At 38.3% G+C, this 20,914-nt stretch overlaps 1 protein-coding gene across 1 annotated transcript in view; it reads left to right on the top strand.

The window, feature by feature from the left end:
- LOC308115616 (contactin-associated protein-like 4) overlaps positions 1-20,914 on the top strand; it is a gene marked incomplete at both ends in the record, with an annotated part of 108,741 nt that overhangs the window by 57,342 nt on the left and 30,485 nt on the right. The window contains 7 exons of the mRNA XM_080473209.1: positions 2,650-2,917; positions 4,681-4,830; positions 6,713-6,884; positions 13,937-14,043; positions 17,968-18,087; positions 18,449-18,649; positions 19,464-19,626. Of these exons, the coding sequence (XP_080329335.1) occupies positions 2,650-2,917; positions 4,681-4,830; positions 6,713-6,884; positions 13,937-14,043; positions 17,968-18,087; positions 18,449-18,649; positions 19,464-19,626 (1,181 nt within the window). The remainder of the gene's footprint in view (positions 1-2,649; positions 2,918-4,680; positions 4,831-6,712; positions 6,885-13,936; positions 14,044-17,967; positions 18,088-18,448; positions 18,650-19,463; positions 19,627-20,914) is intronic.

Genomic DNA, 20,914 nt, shown 5'->3' with positions numbered 1-20,914 from the left:
TTTGTAAAAATCCGGGCACATGTTAATGTGGCCTTAGACTCGCATAAAAACACCAGAACAAACCTGAAGCATGACACTACCTACTTGAACTGTGTGTGGTTGGTGTCTTTTCAGTTCATTAACTTCATATAAGAAGTTATAAAAAACCCTAACCTGTCATATTAACTTGTCTGAAAAAGAGACATTTAACAAAAATAGTCGATTTTTCAGCAAATTTAATAAAGTCTTCAAAACAGACAAAAGAAAAAAAACCTTTGTAAAAAATACAATCAATGATTGGTATAGAGCTCCTTGCTAAAATTTTAATTTACATACAAGTACAACTATTTCAATTGTTGTACTTTTGAGTGGTAAAGCGTTTTAGCCGGGGAGGACAGACCCAGGTTTTAAAGTTTCAAAAGTGTCCAACGTTCAACAACAGTTCTCATTTGAATAACTGCAAGTATTGTATGAAATGTCAACAAAGTGTTTCCATGAATACCTTCAGCTGCAGAGATTTAATATGTAAAGCAGCCTGTGAGTTTTGAGCTTCTCTTACTGTCCATCCCAGAAAACAAGACTTGACTTTTACAGCATCTGGAGGCCAGAGGACAGGTATCTCTAATTTACAATCTGTTTGACTGAATGTAAAGATTCCTCACTTTGCATTCTGCAGGTATCGAAAACAGGAGACTGTAACCTTAGAGGATTGGTTGAAGGCTTTAGCTCAGACTCAAGCTGTGAACATGCACTCTAAATTATTACTGTATATGTGGCTGAGCAGACACTACTGTATATTACTTTGGCGAGATTACACCACTTTAACTTTAATATTTGTCACTCATGCATTAAATACAGTCACCAAACTTGAGTCGCTATTTCATTGTGTGTGGTAATGTCCCCGAATGACTTTAATCTTTAAAAAAAAAGTCAAATTACTGGCAAAGAGGTGACTTTAATCCTAAATTATATGTCTTGAAGATTTACCCTGATGCTTTTGTTACATTAAATAAAAAGTTACTGTGGCTATAAAATGCACGCACGCATGCACGCACACACGCACACACACACACAACCTCTCCAAGTTTTGGAAACTATAGAGTATATTTTATCTTTCAAGAACAGAATGAGACCAATGAATTGTCTCACAATCTAATGTAGGGACTTAAAATCTTGGCTGCTTTATTAAAAGAAGGTGAACTTTTAATTTGTTTTTCTTGTTTTGATTTATATAATGCTTGATTTCATTACAAAAAACTAGAAAATAGAGAAGATTCATTTCTGTTTTGCTGTCAACAGAATTTGCCATTCATATTTCTCATAGTCATAACTCCTCGGCCAGGGTTTGGGACACTGAGTCATCTTCAAGGTAAATTTTGTTCTCACTAAAAAAATGGTCAAATTGTGAGCAAGCACATTTATCACAAGGATTTATGAAAAATACTGGTAGCTCGTGTTATGAAAAGGGCCGATTATATGTTTCTAATTTTAATCAACATGCAAGTATATGATATGTTCTATATTGATTTTACTGTTACCTTTGAAACTAGTAATCCATTCACTAGAATTCTGAAGTATGAGGAGAGGGGCTTTTCATTTTTTCCTCTCAAAAAACAACCAAAAAAGTTCACTCTTCTTCTGATCCTTAAAAGTAAAAGAGGTAAACCTTCCCTTGATCATGGTGGCAATTAAAAATGCATCAGATCAATTTGTTGACACAACATTTTGCTATTGCTCACAGATGAACATAACAAGAGGGTTAATTACATCATTGGTCAGTAACACATTAGTCCAACACCGACAAGATGAAAAACCCAAAAGTAGTTGGGCACTTTTGTTCTTTCTAGGCTTGTTGTGTTGCATTTTCCCATCTTAATTTCTCTTTCTTCTTCTACATCAATATCATTATGCTAATGCTCGCTGACAATATTATTATTTTGATCATCATTAGTTTCATCATCTGCGTCAACATTCACTTTATTTTTGCATCTGTTGTCACCATCAGAGCCATCGGCATTAACATTATTTCCTTTAATATCATCACTAGTGTCACCACAACCACATTTTAGAGTTACAAACCCAAAAGCAAAGTGAATACAGCAGCAAGAAAAGTAGAAAACTAGAAAGCTTATATGCTTATATGACAAAGCTTTAGAAAGATGATTTAAATTCTACTGTTTGAAGGAAAATGTTTTTGTCTCATGTTATATTAAAAACAGCACATCATATGTCCTCTACTGAGTATCATTATTTCCCTCCAGAGGTTCCGCTTTGATGTGTCTTGGTTTTTAGAACTGAGTTATACATATAACAGACGTCCCATAACAATCTTGATGTAAAAAAATTTTCTGATGTATCATTTGTATTGCTCTGTGATGGACGAATGAGGAGTAAAAGTAATAGTGAAAGAAGTACAAACACAATATTATCCTGAAGATTCAGGTGTTCAGTGTTCGCTTGCGTCATTGCAGCCACTCAGCTCATTTCAGTATGGTAATACAGGTGTCCTTTTTTCAGAGAAGTGCTGATGGGACCTCTGTGACATCCAGTCAAACCGAGTCAGCTTTTTGCCACTGATGAATATTCATGTTTTATTATCTCTTTATTAATCATTTCTCTCTCTCTCTCTCTCTCCCTTCAATCATATCTCACTCTCTCTTTCGCTCTCAGGGCAACGTGACCTTTTCCTGTGCAGAGTCAGTTTCTGTCGGTGTGACATTCACCGACTCCCACAGCTTCCTGCAGCTGCCTGGGCAAACATCATGGTCATCAGAGGTTGTTAGTGTAACGCTGCAGTTTAGGACGTGGAATAAGGCAGGGCTACTATTGACCTTTGACCTCCAGGAGCAGGATCACAGAGTTTTTTTGTTCCTGAGTGAGGCCAGGCTTCGCTTACGGATCAGTAAAGCTGACAGGACCCTGCTGGAGCTCAGCACAGGTACAGTAGGTCCAGTCAGGACTGCCGATGACTGTCCTCATTCAAATCTACTAAATCACATTAAGCTACAGTCACACTTTGTTCATAAATAGAACAAGCAGCAACTTTTATAGCTGAAAGTAAACAAAATGTATGCTTAGTGATGTATTTATGTCTTTACAGTTAAAATGAAGAGATCCCTCATTCATCTGAGTTTAAATCATTTAGAAATTTGGTGATATAAAATATGTGCTGACATTATGGTTTGAGCCACAATCTTTAGGGGGCCAAATAGCCTCCAAAACTCTGAACATTGTTTGAACAATGCTTTATAGATAAATTTGCAGCACATGAAGTTTTGAAATCTACTAGTTTTCCATTTTCTGTTTCTTTCTTAGATGGAAGGTAGCTTTAGAAGTTGTTAAGGTCCCAATATGAGAAAACACATCTGGTTTTCTGATCTTGTTTTCTAGATTTATCCAAAGTAGCATTTTAATAAAATATTATCACAATTTATAAAAACCAAAACATAAACTTGTGTGCAACATTTTGAGATACTAAACTAAGTTGGGTTCTGCTCATCCCAGTCAACACATTAAAGCCTTTCAATGATTATTCCTTCCTTTCTTAAACATGCCTGACAGCGGGAGCATTTTTGAGATGTATTTTAACACACCACTCGTAGTATCTTTGTCATATGACACAACATATGCATCCTCAGAAAACCCCGCCCCCTTATTTGTTTGTTTGTTAATAATTTGTACACCAGTAAAGGCCCTCTGAAAATACTCTATTTCACTGCTGCTAAATTTCTTTCTCCTTCAGCTATTTCTAAGGTGTTGCTTTCTATAGTATTTTTGAGAAATATAAGTCTTTTCACATAGCAACACATCTGCCCTTGTACTCACTTTTGGTATCATTACTTATGGTAATATAATCTAGTTGAATGCTTAAACTGTACAATCATTTTGGATTCGTCTGTGAGCACAGGGCAAAAATAATAGTTTTGGGTGGTTACAAATGTTTGCTTCAAATAAAATCCCTCTATTCATCTTTGATTCCTGCTGTATTCAAGCTTGGGCAGCGGTGAGCTGTAGACCATCCAAGCTGACATTGAAATAATTGCAGGGTAAACACTGAACAGGTTATCTGTCTGTCCAGCAACAGACGACCACAAACACAAATGTCCCTACTCACAGTAATTGCTAATAATATTTGATTTAGAGTCACTAACTGGATTGTGATTTACACAGAGAAAATGTGTGAACTCCACACAGAAAACACTGACCTGGAGTTCAATCTGGATTTCATTTTGAGGGGCAGAAAACTGTGATTCTCCTTTCTCGACTCATCTCTGTTAGTATGTCTTTTACACCCCCTCCCAGTTTCCCCCCAGTGTAGCAGGAAAGCATGTCAAACGACCAAACCCCAGCCTGCCCATCTGTATTCATCAATATTGCTGTCTACACCGACAGACCTTGTAATCACTTTATGCATGTAAATGCGACCTAAAGCATCTACCAAAACTTCTGATATATTTTACACTATAAGTTCAGAGAAGTACTTTGCATGAACACATCCTGTGGAGACGCTGATGGAGGGCTGAAGCTGGCGCTGTACGACGTCCATACTGATTCTGGGAGGTTTAACTCGATTGGACAGAAAAGTTAGAGGTTCCTGTCAATTCATGTTTCAGTCTCAGACTTGTAGAAAACAAAGCCACACATGGATAGAAATGTAATATTACTGTGTAATTGATTTTGTGTGTGTTTATATGCTGCAAGGCTCTGGTCTGCATGATGGCCAGTGGCACTCTGTGGAGCTGCACTTCAGTCAAGATCATCTGAGCATCACCGTGGATAAAGATGAAGGAGCCACCGCTCACACCAGCGTTCCGCTTCCTCTAACTTCAGAAAATCACTTCTTCTTTGGTGGTAGGCGGACATTAAGGAAAATCAGCTTTTTTTTTAAGTTTTACTGCTGCTGGCACTCAGAGAACTGTTTGTATTTGTGCATTGGCATGAGTTCCTCATGAATTTCTAAATATTTCCTAAATGCTTGTCTTGCTTAATATAAATTGTACATGAGTGTCAATGAATTTTTAGAATTCATGCTGGTATTTCTGTAATAGTGATCATTTTCAAACCTCAATTAGAGGTTTAGTACCACTTAGTGTGGAATGAAGTCATAAAGCGGTTCAATCTCTCGTCTCTATTGGTTTCACTTGCCTCTGCTTCTCTGGTCTGATCTGTTTTTAGCATCTCTTTATAACAAGTGATCTTTTTCTTTCTCCATCTAATGGTCATTTACCTTTTCTTTATGTTCTCTTGAGGTCTTTTCATTTTCAGTTGTCTCTCGTCCATCTCTGCAGGGCTAGTTTTCTACGTGCATGAAAATGAAGACGAACTGCACAACTATACATGCAACACATTATCTTATTCCAAAAAATCCCATTCTCTACCAATTAAAGCATGGCTCCTCACTGCAAATGTCCGATAATATTGTTTTTCTACCCCTGTATTTTATGAACACTTGCGGTTCACTTGTCTGACTTGAAAGCAGTATTTTAGCAATATATCTTGTTGTATGTATTCAAAAGGATTTGTATTCAACAGTTACTGTAATACTGTGCATACAGTTCATACAGTGCTTATTTTCAATACTGTATGTGAACGTAGTAGTAGTAGTAGTAGTAATATGTGAATGTTCAGCACAGATGGGAAGCATCTGACTTCAACTGGGCAACATTCTTGATCATGATCAAAATGAATCCACAAAGGTGGAAGAATACAGTAGGTTATAGGTCAGCTGTGGCTCAGATGGTCGACAGTGCATCGTCTCCCAATTGGAAGGGTGCAGGTTCAATCCCCCATCTGTCCTCATGTCCAGGTGCCTGTGCTCAACACACTGAACCCAAAATTGCCTGCTGCCTGTTGTTTCTACCTGGATGCTATCCGTCCTTCAATAGATAAAACGTGGGGCTCATTCACAGGATTTGTCAATCTTATCTGCCAACCACCTCAGGTCCATTTGTGCTCAGGGATTAGATGGGGGTAAACACAAAGAAGCTAAAATCAGTTTCAAGGCTCATCACACAGCGAGAGGTAATGGAGCAGTGATCAAAAATACTCTGAGGATAGCAAGTGAACAAGCAGACTCGTTTCAAACTTTTCGTGTAAATCAATGTGGACGCTGCTGAGGAAAAAAAAAAGAGACACATCGTTTGTACATAGTCTACTTTCTTCGCCTTCAATATGAACTCTAATAGTCAAATAGTGGTCATCGATAAGGCCAAGCTGAGTGTACAAAGATGTTAAGCCGGCACAGCAACGACACTGTTGCCTGTTTGAACACACAGGTGAACCATAGGTGTTTGAGGAGAAAGCAGTTATACATGAACGACTCAACCTTAGCATCCGTCTATCAACCAGTCTTATTATCAGCAGCTTGTTTTAATCAGATAATAACCTCATTTCCCAATAAAAAAGCTGTGAAGTGTAAATCTTGACTAACTTATGGAAACCCTGTTGCTGGTTAGTATTGATCCCTGTTCTACATATATTAAGCTGGCAGTGTGTCCAAGACATCACAGCCTCAGCACTGTCGTCAGAAATAGTTTGAACAACAGCGTAAATCACATTCCATTGATAATTATCAATGTGGAAGTGATTTATGGAAAAACTGGTGGCTATAGCTAAAAATAAATAAAAAATAGATACATAAGTCATTATGAGGACAATTTATTGGCAAGACTTTGATACAAAAACATAGATACAAATTTTTTACTTTTAATTGAGTATTTGTTTCCATTGCCAGGTTGTCCTCTGGAGAGGAGCAGTGCCGAGTGCAGAAACCCCTTCAAAGTGTTTCAGGGGTGTATGCGTCTGCTGACTCTGGATGGCCAGCTTGTGGATCTCATCAAAGTGCAGCAAAGGCTGCTGGGAAACTACAGCCACTTGCAAATTGACATGTGTGGCATCGTCGACAGGTTTGTCATCATCAGATATTTTGATATACAGTAGCTTGTGTGAATGTGAATCAGTTGGCCTGTCACGCTCACCATAAGGGTCACGAGTGCAAAGATAACAAACTATGTCAATATTCAGAATCGTCACATTTTATTTGTCAGCGGATCACAATGGTTCCAGCAAATACATTGTTTTATGCAACCAAAGATTACTACTTGGCATAAGACAAAGTGTGTGTGGGATGAGGGTGTCAGTTTAGAAGCAATTGTAAATCTTTTTAGCTCAGAGTTAGCAGCTGTGGTTTACTAGATGTTTAGATGTTCAGTCTGTTGGTGAAGTAGTTTTCATCCCTGTGACAGGCCAAAATATTTAATGTCCAATAAAAGTAATTGCAACAGGGGATATGTGGATCCAAGGTGAGGAATAGCCCCCATCTTCTTCTTCACCGACACACTGGGTAGTGGGTTTTGGGGAAAGTTGAGGGTGAGAATGTTCAGAAAACATGGCTGATAATTTTAGAGATTATACTAATAGAGAATAAATCAGTCCAATCAATAAATCGTGGTGTGCATTTAATGTACTAATATGTTCATGCAAAATTCCATTCATGACAGTCGAACAAATATACTTTGATCACAAATGTCTCTGCAGAGATAAAATATCTGTCATATTTACGGTGGTTTTTTTCATTAAAAGAAAAACGCTTCCAGGAACATATACATTTCTTATAATCCACACTCCTTCTAAACACTGTTATGTAAGTTCCCAATTTTGAGCTATTTCTCCAGGGTTGTGAAGTCGCTTGTTTGTAACGTGATATAAAAAAGATCATGCTAAAAGGAAATCTGTCCCTTAGGCAGAAGAGCCAGCCTTTGAAAATGTGAAATGAGATGAGCGCAAGAGGAGTCATTTTATAATCCCAAACCCCTTTTCGTAACCACTTAACACTCAGGGTACACCTCATTTATTTCTGAGAGAGGGCTGCTGCTGAAAGTTTTTATCAAAGACATTTTTCTTTTAAGAATATTAGGGTTTGTTTTTTTTTCTATAAAATGTAGATTCTAGTAGTCAGCCTCTGGCAATTCATCTTTGGTTGAATATTTCTAAGCCATTAGTGTACTTTGTTTTTCAGATTATATTTTGAGATGTTGTTTGTCAGTGAGCAAAGGGCACCACATAATTAGAATAGAAAAAAACTAATTGTTTAGCTTGCAGATAACATACTTATTTACTTATTTTGCTGTGTAAATTATTGTAAATGGAATTATAATATCATTCCATTGTCTTACCAAAAATTATGAAAACATTATGAAATATTCCAATCCATGCCTGGATGTGGTCAAGCATTTTGTTTGAAGGTTAAAGACTACTGACACCTTTTGGACGAAGCCGCTTTCCAAGGGTATGGAGTTTGTGAATTTACCACCATAATGTTACACTCAACCCATCTTTTCCCACTGTGTGTGTGTGTGTGTGTGTGTGTGTGTGTGTGTGTGTGTGTGTGTGTGTGTGTGTGTGTGTGTGTGTGTGTGTGTGTGTGTGTTCAAGAGTGTCTATTCTGAAGCAAGATAGATGAAGCTGTCAGAAGGTAGTAATTCTGACCTCTTTGTTTCTGTCAGGTACCTGACAACTTAATAATATGTCTTGCCAAAGTGCACACGCATGCACGGTCACACACACACACACACACACACACACACACACACACACACACACACACACACACACACACACACACACACACACACACACACACACACACACACACACACACACACACACACACACACACACACACACACACACACACACACACACACACACACACACACACACACAGAACAGAAAGGGTCAGAGGTCCACTCTTCTTGTTGCTTCTGATTGTCCCTGCTTCTATCTGTCTGACTTTATGACACGCCTGTTCAGTGTGAGCACAGACTCACAATCCATTTTACACATTTGTGTCATTCCCAAACTGACTAGTGAGCTTGAATGTAAATGTGTTGTGGGGTATATCCAGCAGCAGTTGCAGAGCAACAGAGAGAAATCCACACCTGAGCCCTCTCTTGCTCATGCTGTTCAGTACACTGGAGTTATTAGAAGCCATTGTAGGACATCCCAGTCTGTCTTCCCAGTGATAGTTTGCAGATCGGTGGCTCTGCGGTGCTGTTTTGATTCAGCCAGAGGCTGTAATAGAAGCCAGGGAGATTGGATGCAGGCCCTCTGATCCAAGCTACAATATGCTACACTGTCACACTTTACTAGAAAGTTTTAGATAAGCCACAAAGTGTCTTCTTTTATTTAATCCAGAGTTTCTCTGATCCAAGCTGTGGTGCAGTGTACTGCCACATTGCATTGCAAATTGTTAGTGAAACTGAGGACCAGGTGTTTGCAAAACTCTAAATGTTTAGAACAGAAATGATTACTCAATATTTAGGGTTGAGGGTCATTTTACAATCTTGTTTATAATGTTTCTGTTTTCCTGTTTGAGGCTGGAGGTACACATATTGGATGTTGAGAGAACTGATGAAATAATCTACCATACTGCTCACAGGAGTTTCTATGTGTGGCTGCAGATTATTCCACCCATGATTGTTTGAATGTACTTCAGTGGAAATCAAAACATGTACACGAAATGCAAAATTAGCACATGTGCATCTATTTCCTCTCCTCGTCTCTTCTTATTATGGACTAAATAATGACATATTGTTCTCATGTTTTTGGTTGGTTTTTTTTGTCATTCTCCTTCAGAGTAATGTAAAATATAATGTTTTACAATCTTGAAAATCATCACACCAATAACAAATATGTTTGATATTCAAACTCACTTGCATATCATGATTGAGGTAGTATCAGTTCAGTATCCAGTTCTACGCTGACGTCTATCACTGTGGTTCTCTCATTTCCCTACTGGTCTTCATACTTAATTTACACAAGTCCATTCTTCAAATAGTCAACTGATACTTATTCCAAGTTTCCATCCATGCTACTCTCTTCCTCCACTCCCTCTTCCATCTTCCTCAGTCCTCTGTATCACCTACTAATCCCCACCCTCCCAGCTGCCTTCTCTCTATCTGTACTTTCCAAGTCTTAAATCCTCAAGACCTTGCCTCTTTCTTTCATCCTTTTGGATACCCGGTTCTGCCTGACGAAGACTTTGACAGAGTGTGCACTCTTACAGCTCTGTATCTTTGAGGACCAATGTGAGCGTGACCTTCAGAATAAAGACATTTCTCAAAAGTGAGGCATGGGATGGTTAGAGTTGAAGGGACCTGGCAGTTTCGTACAGCTCAGGGTAGTACGGTATATAGGCCCATGAATGTTTGTGTATTCACAGCTTTCAGCTGAAATAGATTTGAGAAGAAATGCTGTGGTGTCATTTTCAACACCTGATGGTTCCTATAAATCTTTTCACACTTACACAACATGCATTCTCAATGGGTCACACTCTTCCTGTTATTATCAATATGATATATTTTTCATTAATTTCATAAATACAAATAAAGCACTTTGTTGCATTTTCCTCCTGTCATAGTAATTCTTAATGCATGATCCCCTGAGAAAATGGTGCATAATCACCAACTTCAACAAATATGTCCTTGATCGGGCGAGCCAACCATGAACTATAACACACTGAAAGGACATGAAATTTTTTTTTATTCAGTTCCATATTGAAAGTAGGGATTTCTATTCACAGACAGATGGCACATGGTTCAGAATATGTTTTCTTATCTGTAAGTTATGCCTTCCTCTTAAATGGTCCAAAAGGCCATTATAGAGGGAGGAGGGATGTTTCTATTTTGTTAATTTATTTGATTACATAATGTTCATCTTAAATCTTGTGTGAAATCTTAAGACTTTTCAAATCTGTCAACATTTATTTCTACATCAGCTTGAGATCGTGTGTGTGTGTGTGTGTGTGTGTGTGTGTGTGTGTGTGTGTGTGTGTGTGTGTGTGTGTGTGTGTGCGTGTGCGTGTGCGTGTGCGTGCGTGTTTTGGATTTAAAATGTTTGAATTAAGTATTAGAAATGAGATCGCAGTGTATAGTGCCGCCATACGCACCACATGAAAGTTGCTCACTACAATCTCCATCTTCTACACCATTTTATACAACTTGTTCCCAGCTGTGTGCAAAGACAAGATACTCGCCTAACATATTGCCAGTCTGCCACCAGGGAACACAGACAAGCAATCACACACACTTTCATTGTTACCGTTGTGTAGAATCACAAATGACCCTAAGATGAATTTTTAGAAAAGTGAGATAGAAATGAATTTGCGTGAACACCGTCACATGCATAGAGAGAACATGCAAACTCAACACACAGAAGTCAGTGGTGACTGAGCAGCTGTATTGTGTTGTTGTTGTTATTGTATGTTTTGTTGAACACATTCCGTCTGTATTCTTAAATTATCCATCAAATAGTGTTAATTTCTGCTCAGTTTTCAGAGGCTGATTCATATTCTAGGTCATCTGAATGACTGAGCATCAAATTGGGACAGTCAAGCTCTCATGTACCTTTGGGGAGACACTGGTGTTTACTGAGGGTGTAGTGTGTGTTGTTATTCTGCCCTGTTTAGCACACTGACAAGTGGCAGAAAATAGACCCGAACTGAAGTGCTTTTAGTGCATTGCTATAAAGCAGGGGTGTCAAACTCAGATCCTCGTGGGCCGCAGCCCTGCACGTTTTGCATGTCTCCCAGCTCCAACACAGCTGATTGCAATGAGCAGCTCGTTATCTGGCTTTGTGCTGAATGTGGTGATGAACCATCAGGACATTCAGGGGAGGGAGACATTGAAAACGTGCAGGGCTGCGGCCCACGAGGATCTGAGTTCGACACCCCTGCTATAAAGGATGACTATGGTATAAAGAAGGAACAGATTTGGGATCCTTTTGTTATTCAATCGTTCCAAAAATCATTGGCTGAAAAGAGCTTATATTCTGATAATGTGCATTTTATTGCACTGGACAAAAAAAAGAAGATTTATTTCAACTGACCGTTTTACTAACTACACACCCTTGTGTGTTGTAGGCCAAGTTCATGCATAGCAGCTTATTTGTGCTGAGTTACACATAATTACTTTGTATTTGCAGCCCAGCTAAATGTGCACAATATTGCTGTTTGGATGCTGACTCTTAAGTGTTATTAGCTCCCAACAGCATAGCACCACCAAAACTATAAGAAAACACATTTTTGTCTCATGGGAAATGCCATGTTCTGCATTAGCTCACACCAGAGGATTTTACTGTGGAAGCTACAAGATGTTTGGAGGGATTGGGAAGAGGTCAGAAAGTCTAAAGAAGTGTTAAAGGATTTTGACTGGGTAATTATCATGATCATGTGGTGATCATTATTTAGGTGAGTTTTAAAAGCCTTCCACAAATAAGCGAAAAGCTTTACTCACTAAATTGAGGGAAATACATGATTTGTTTGTTAATTAACAAAAGATGAAATAAATTGAAGAAACAGTCTGTCGTACATTTATCTTCCATACACACTTAGTCGAAGTTGGAGGCAAGAGGGAGGCGGAGCCATATCTGACAAGAGGCAAAAAAACAGGTTCCACACTCTGCAGTCATTCACGGGGCCAACACATATATACTTTTATCTTTTAGCAGTTACTGTCCTGTTTGATCCACCAACAGCAGCAATATGTTGCCTGCTGGTGTAGTTATCAACCAATATGTACAATCTAACCTCAGCAATAATTCAGTACGAACAAATCACTCAACAGGATTGAATAAAAATGGTTATTGTAAGAATAAAGAATAATGATTTACTCAATGGATGAGAGGCATCTTCATGACACCTATGTATATGTATGTAAGGTTGTAATAGCTGGGTGATGGGCTTCCTGTAGAACTAATCGTATTCAGGTATGGAAGAGATGATGAGAGTTCACCTCTGGTCTGCTGGACGTAGAACAAAGCTGATTGGAACTTCACCATTTCACATTTAAACTGGACATTGGACTCGAGGACTAAGCTCACCTGGTTAAGCTTCTGTAGGTGGTTTACCCCAAATAAAAGGGAGATACCAGCAGTTGTCTCCTCTGTCCATCCATCCAAACAACCACACACACTGACATTTCCACCTATAGGCAATCTTACCAATCTGTACCAGTTAACCTCACATGCATGCTTTTTGACTGTTGGAGAAAACCGGAGTACCTGGAGGCAACTTGCGCACACACGGGGAGAACATGCAAACTTCATACAGGAAGACCCAGCTGGTATTTGAACCCATGACTTCTCGCTGTGAGGTGAGAATGCTAACCACTGTGCCACTGTGCAGCCCCCTCCAGTGATGATGACACAAATATTAAACAGCTCAACTCGATTAAATATCATAATGCATTCAAATAAATATTCAATGGAAGACTAAAGAAATACCTTTAAAGACAACATGGGTTGCATGCCCTTGTTACAGATTTAATGTGTTGCTATAAACGTAAGCAGGGGGGGGGGGTTAATGCAGTTAGTGACCTTCTCGGTGTATAATCATTGTTTGTGATAATAAAGGGCGTAATTCATGGAACTACTAAACTGGATTAAACAACCTGACTGAGTCCTGGCCATGACACCCCACTCTCCGACTCAGACATGCTCACTTAATATCGATTCCATGGATGCATTTTTAAAAGAAGATCCCAGATAATATCTTTCAGGAATGCAAAAGACGTATTTCAGTTGCAGTGTAGGCTTACAGAAAGAGGAAACATATGTTGTTTTGATGTGTTCTTCTCATAGCCCGAAAAGAAAGACAAATATTAAATTACTATTTTTTTGAGAGACAGTTTGAGTGGTAGCAGCGAAGCATTTTGCGTTTGGATGATGTAATGCGAGTCATAATAACAAAGAGATGCTTCACAACAGCTGCCTCTCATAACATTCAGGTGTTTTCTTTCCACCTGACATTAAAAAAAGACTTCTGAAATATTCCTCCAAAGATTAAAACTTATTTTTTTTAAATGGCTTCAAATCAAGTCCTTCTCTTCCTCGTCATACCAGTCAGCAGTGTTTCAGGCATATTGTTGTCAAACAGTATCTATCTTTGTCTGTCTCACAGGTGTACTCCCAGTCTGTGCGAACATGGAGGCCGATGCACTCAGTCCTGGAGCACCTTCCACTGTAACTGTTCATCCAGCGGCTACAGAGGAGCCACCTGCCACAGCTGTAAGTCTGACATGTGAAAACACTTATAAACTTGATATAATGTGCAAACTGAGAACTGCGTCTGACAAATTGTCAAAATAATAGGCACTATCCAGGCAGTGCGTTTTCCTGAATGGGTATGAAATATCAAAGTATCTGCTAATAGAGTCATTTATCACACGTGACGTGATTCACATAATCTAATAACAGTTTTGCTGTCTGTGATTCCATTAGTATTGAACATCTTTTAAATGGAAGTGGAAATTGGCTCACTCTTCAGTTGAAGTTGGCTGCTGTGATTATGCCGAAACACATTTCCTCCGCTTCCCCCACCAGTTTTAATTGCGGAGGTTGTTTTTTTTCTTCCATTATTTCTACTGTTCTTCTTATTGTTTTTAGCGACACGGTTGACTTTGTGATACATCAAATCCCATACTGTCATAAAAAATCGAATCAAAACAAAACAAAACAAAACAAAAAAAACGACAACGTGTTGTGTGTAACTGTACAATGTGTTTCTTAACCTTAATATAGCAGATGCAGACAGACCCACATGCAAAACCCTCAATTGAATACTCCGGTTTGAATGGCATCAATAATGTTATTATTCTTCATTGACCACACACAAAAAGATCCCAAACAGAAAACTTTTAAGAGTTGTATTGTTGATCTTAGTATATCAGGTTAAACATTCTCAAAATGTCTGGAGTCTGGACATGAACATGAAGCATCACAATATTTGCTTTATTTTGTTTCGTCAATCATGTTGGAGGAAAAGTTAAAGCAAAACAAAACACCGGCACATTTTGCATTTAGAATAACATATTCACATGACATGTTGCATTTCTGTGAAGCTCCTCTGGATTGATGCAGCATTTCTGTGAACTCACATTAAAGTTTAATACGACATGTTTTTCCATTTAAAACATGTCAAAAAAAGATGCCCTGACGTAATCCACATTTGAGGTACGTTTAGCTCTAGAAGGACATCTTCATGCTTATCATTCGTGGTCCCAAAAGAATATTTCAAAGTTGATTTCAACAGTTTGACTAGTGATTTCTTACTTGATGCAAAGCAGTGGTAAGTGTTTTTATGTCTTTCTTGCTAAAATTGTTTGCTGATTTTAAAAGCATAAATCAATTTTACTGGAAGATGCTAAAACTGATGATCTTGAGCATTACATATTTACTGCTGTGACACTAACTGGCTGCTAAAGAACCACAATCAAAATCCAAATGATTGTCGTATTTATCTATATTACTGTGTATTATTGCATCAACGATCGATCCTGACCCCCTCACCGCCCTTCCAGGACCACTGCCAAACAGTGACATCATACCTCGAAACAAGTCAGAGCCTTCACAACTTTACGCGCCATAAGGTTCATCCTCCTGAAATTGATACATCCACTCCTTCCTACACATAATAGATGGTCACATGAAATCTTAAATTGCATCAAGCTTGAGAGGATCAGATTCTTCCTTTGGGGTTCCTTGAAAACTTTCTGCAAAATTTGGCAACATTTTATTGATTACATCGACTCACTCAGCATTGATATAGAACCTGACAACTAACTGAGCTGACAATGATTAATTATTACTATCAGCAGACCCCCAACCCCCCCCTCCCAGGCCTGTTTTCATCCAACTTCCTTTAATCACACAGAGGCCATGTGTCCCTCAACAGTAAATTTCCCTGTCTTTCTTTTGCTTTTTTTTTGTTCTGCCATTGTTTCAAAACTTTAATTAGCTGTGTTCAATCGGGAATAGACCAAACAGATTGGTGGTCCTTCATTATGCGGTGTAAATTAGACTTCCATTTAACTGGAAAGTCTTAAAAGGCCTTATTGTTTGCTTTGTGAATTCTGCAGATGGTGCGTTCCTTTCTATTTGCAGCTTTCAAACACGTGTATATATATTAATCTGACATGTACATGTGGGCATGCAGTCCATACCGTGATGGGACAGACTATGTTACATAAAGAAGTGTCACTACACATTTTGAGGCAAAAGTTCACCCTAATACCCTATCACTCTGAGCTTCACTTGTTAGAAGTGATGAGGCCGTCAGTTCATGGAACATATAGGAATTGTAAAATTGAAAAAATCCATATTTATATCCATGAATTTATATGGATGAAAATGTGACGTAACAGGTTTATTTTAGCATGATTCACCTAAATACTTACAGTATTACAGTATTAATGCGTGATTTATCAAGCAGAGAAAGCACAATTTAAGAGTTAACATGCATTCTCCTCCAAATGTGTTTGGTGGATCAGAATTTAATTAGTCGTTTAATTTACTAAGACACTGTTTTGTATACAGATTGAGCTTCAAAACTTGTGATGTTTTTGTTTTTTTCTGAAAGTTACACATTACCTGCAACCCTGGGGAGACTTGCAGATTAGTTTTCACCAAAATTTGACAGGCTGCGTCTTAACAAAACAGAAATGAAGTGTCACTTTATCCACTGAGGGAAAGCTGAGGAAAGAACAAAGGGAAGGCATCTTGCTGCAGATGAAAGCTGCAATTTTCTCCGACTTCTCACTTCAAAGAGCATGCATCCTGCTCTCAGTATCGACACGGTGAACATATTTCTACTTAATTCTATTTGTACCAAGAAAAAAACAAAAGATGCTTTCCCAGGAAGATTAGTCATTATTATTTTGTTCCAATAAATTAAAGATCGTATTGTACAGGTGATTACATTTGAGTTACATTAGCATACCTCTCGCTTTGCTGATAGTTTATCAATCTATTTTCAATATGTTATCAGAAGAAATTACAAATAAATGAAGTGTAGAAGGTTGAAATCAAGAAGCAAGGATTTGTGCCAGAAAGAAAGGGAAAGATAAAGAGGCAGTCAGGATAGGAGCAAGACGGAGGTTGAAAGCATATCAGAAGAAGAGAGTGAATCCTCAGGCAGACTGTTCTTTCCACATAAATGGATTGAAACTTCCAGACTGCCTACAGTATTTTAGGTGCGTCAAATTAGAAATTAAAAAGATGGCGGCTGTGATTATTCTGCCAAGCTTTGCATGAATAGAACTATGCCCTGGTGGTCTGATCACACGCACACATATTGTACACCTTTTTGCAGTTTTCATTTTATGTGGGTCAAACTGTACTTGAACTGCATCAAGAGAAAAGTTGAGATGAAAAAAAGATTTTGCGCCGTGTGGAAACCTTCCTTTGCTGCTAATTTGCACTCTTGACACTGTGGAGAAAGTGTGTTTGCTTCCGGAGGTGTGTGTGTTCTACAAAGCATAGATTATATAACAAGACTGCTTGATGTGATTTTTTCCCACCTATTTTGTTGCATAGAAGAAGTTGTACTTTTACACAGCATGATTGATTAGTGAACGTTTGAAAATGGTGAGTTGCTTTGGTTTTTTTTATTTTCTTATATTGGCAACTTTATACCTTTATTATTGGGAGTATTTATTCCTACTGACTTTTTTTATTGCATTGGGAAGGATATATATGACGATAGCTCTTTCGTCAATATATAAATCACTTTGGGTTGATTGATTGATTGATTGATTGATTGATTGATTGATTGATTGATTGATTGATTGATTGATTGATTGATTGATTGGTTGATCGATCGATCGATCGATCGATTGATTGATTGAGCATTTGGGCACAGCACTTTTTCTCAGTATATTGTGTTGCGAGAGCCATTTTTGTGGGGAATACGATCTATTAATTTGCAACATGGCGGGTATTATATTACCTAATCGTGTTTCCTGTTTACTGGATCATGACCCCAACAGCAATATGTTTCAAATCAAAGCCACTGAGAACTCTTGATGAAAATGCAAGTCACTATTGTTGTGTGGGGGAATCAAATGTTTCTGAAATGTACTTGTAGGAACTTATAAAAAAAAATAAATAAAAATAATTGCAGTTTGCATTTGTTTATTATGCTTTTTTTTCCAGCAATGTATGAGAAGTCATGTGAGGCCTACAAACACAAAGGCAACACATCAGGACACTTTTACATAGACGTGGATGGAAGTGGACCAATTAAACCTCAACTTATTTATTGTAACATGACAGGTGAGGTGCACACCGACACACATTTTGTATTGTATTATCACTAATTAGTCAGACAAAGGTCTGCTTTAACATTATGACCACTAAAACGTAAAGTGAATAACTATTTCTTTGTCATGGCTCGTTAGTGTGTGGGTTAAAATCTTCTCCTCAAAGTATTTTAAAGAAAAGCAGTATTTGGGAGTTTGGCAAGGGCCAATCAGTGATGGGTAGTTGACTGCTTCAGAACATCTTGTAAACTAGGTGTCAGAATGCACGATGCTTTACGCCTGCATCGACGTGGTCATGGCGCTAAAGCTGATTCTTGCATGTTACAGTTCAAAAGATCACTTGGTATTCTCCAAATCCTTCTCTCTGGCTGTAGATGGCAGCACATGGATGGTGATCCAGCACAATAACACTGAGTTGACCACTGTCCAGTCTTCACCTGAGATAAACCAACACGTCGCTTACTTTGACTACTCCTCCGAAGAGCAGCTGTTAGCAGCCACCATCAGTCAGTCCGAGCACTGTGAGCAGGAGCTTTCCTACCACTGCAGGAAGTCCCGGTTATTCAACACACACGGTAAAAATAAACTCCTTTGATCCGAGTTTCAGTTTGCATGAAAGTGAAACATTTGAGTTGAATTGTACAAAAGTACAAAAAAGAGATTGTGTGAGAGAGAGAGAGAGAGAGAGAGAGAGAGAGAGAGAGAGAGAGAGAGAGAGAGAGAGACAGAGAGAGAGAGAGAGAGAGAGAGAGAGAGAGAGAGAGAGAGAGACTTTTTTCATCTAATAAATCCATGTCAAAGGCCAGGGGGCAATAATGTAAATGACTGATTTTGTTAAGTTAGAGATTACACTAATTAAAATATTTTTTATAGTTCCATTGTCACATTCCAGCAAAAGCTGTTTTGAGGCAAATCATTGGTTGCTTTGATTCTGTATCCTGTTTTCTTTAATATATTTGATTAATTTGAACAAAATTAAATAAAGGCAGTACACAAACAATTTTCAGAAAACTCTAGACCTTAACATCCACTTATTTTTTTCTATAAAACAAAGTTAGTCAATTTATTTGAATATTTGTGAGTAGTGGCTTGTTGAATTTTTCAGGCAAACAGAAGTAATATGTTGACAAAGGGCAGCTGCAATAGTGCTGAATTTGTTGAATGGTTGACAGATATAAGGAAAAAAAAAAAACAGAAGTTAGAAGAGGTTAGCGGCCCCATTTTTAGGAAATAAAAATGACACTTTTCTGTCAGTAATTGTATATTCATGTTAAACTTTGTCATACCTGATTTTCAAAACCAATTTTGAAAATCAGATTTGTTTTGAGGAAAACACGCCCCAGTCAGCAGGAAATGATCGACCTTGTGCATGTTTCTGCGTGTTTTCAGAGGGTGCTCCATTTAGCTGGTGGGTTGGAGGCCCGGGTGAAGGTCAGGTTCAGACATATTGGGGTGGAGCGCTGCCGGGCAGTCGACAGTGTTCCTGTGGTCTGCACGACGACTGTCTGGATTCAAGTCACTACTGCAACTGCGACGCCGACTACGATCAATGGTACTGTTCATATGCCATGCTATTTGTTCCATAAAAAGTGTTCTGAAAGTATTAGAAGATCAAGTAGGAATGGTAATTAATTTATTGTAGTTCAAACACTTTTTGGAGTTCCAATCTAAGGCTAGGGGTGGTTGATTTTTTTTTTTTATGTTCAGCAGTATGAAGTTCCCATGTATTTGACAAAAAAGTAATTTCTGCATGGAGAAATTCTTTTTCAATTTTTTTAATTCTGTTTAGTTAATGACTGAAGCGTTGCTTGCATGAGATGAACAAGCTGAATATCAAAATATAAGTAAATATGAAGTTTTAAAATGTATCTATAATTGATTTGCACTGACGTCTGTACAGGGAGGCATTTATAATGGAATACCACATGAATCATTCAACGCCCTTCTACTTGACGAGGATGGATCTTGAGACAGAGAAACACTCTTTTTTTAATCCCTTTGTAAAGCATCTGTTGGCATTTATGTTGTATCAAACTCAGAATCTGCCTCATGACGCTTAATAAGGTTGTTACTGTCACAAAGGTCATGGCATGTGATGTATGCACTTGCCAATGGACATCGATTTTGATTTAAGACAATCTGCTAAATGAATAGTATGATTGTTGGAGGCTATCAATACGACTTTACAGAATGCAACACTGGATGGTTGGCTCTTCTTCCACTTTGGTCTGAACAGAAATATTACAAGCATTTGATGGATTGCCATATCTAAGATAAAAAAAAGATGAACAATGATCATCTTCAGGGAATAGGTTCTGATTTCAACGTGCAGTAAAGTCAAAAGCGAATGTTTTTTTCTGTCTTCCATTGTGAAAGAGGAAAAAATCGGACTCTTTGTGTGATAGGTTCTGTGAGACATCTGTTGCTTCACTCAGTGACTTGATGACGGAGTTGTTTACCATACTCTGTCATACTGGACTGGAAGGAGCAACGACATTTAAGACAGGTCCCAACATGGTGAAAACATCCTTCCTTATGTTTAATCCCAATCCTGTTAATCCATCCATGAAGGAAATCTGTATTTAGGTCACTTTCCCAATACTGTGACCACTCCTACCACAAGACCCACTTTCCTTTATTCTAACTAATCGCGCCATTGACAGCATAGCCAGGAGTCTTATTTTCTTATCTATAAATATGTATGAGTCTCCGTCTTGTTCTTAGACTTTCGCCAACAATCAGCATGCCATCAGGTTCAGTTGCTGCCTGCAGGTAAAGTCCTCCATTGATTTCCAGACCACAATTAGAAGCAGCAGGAAAAGACTTCTGGATTCAGCGAT

Source organism: Lipophrys pholis, assembly GCF_963383615.2.
Source record: "Lipophrys pholis genome assembly, chromosome: 10".
Taxonomy (NCBI): domain Eukaryota; kingdom Metazoa; phylum Chordata; class Actinopteri; order Blenniiformes; family Blenniidae; genus Lipophrys; species Lipophrys pholis.
Note: the sequence above shows the minus strand (reverse complement) of the source record. Positions and strands in the feature narration are given on the sequence as shown.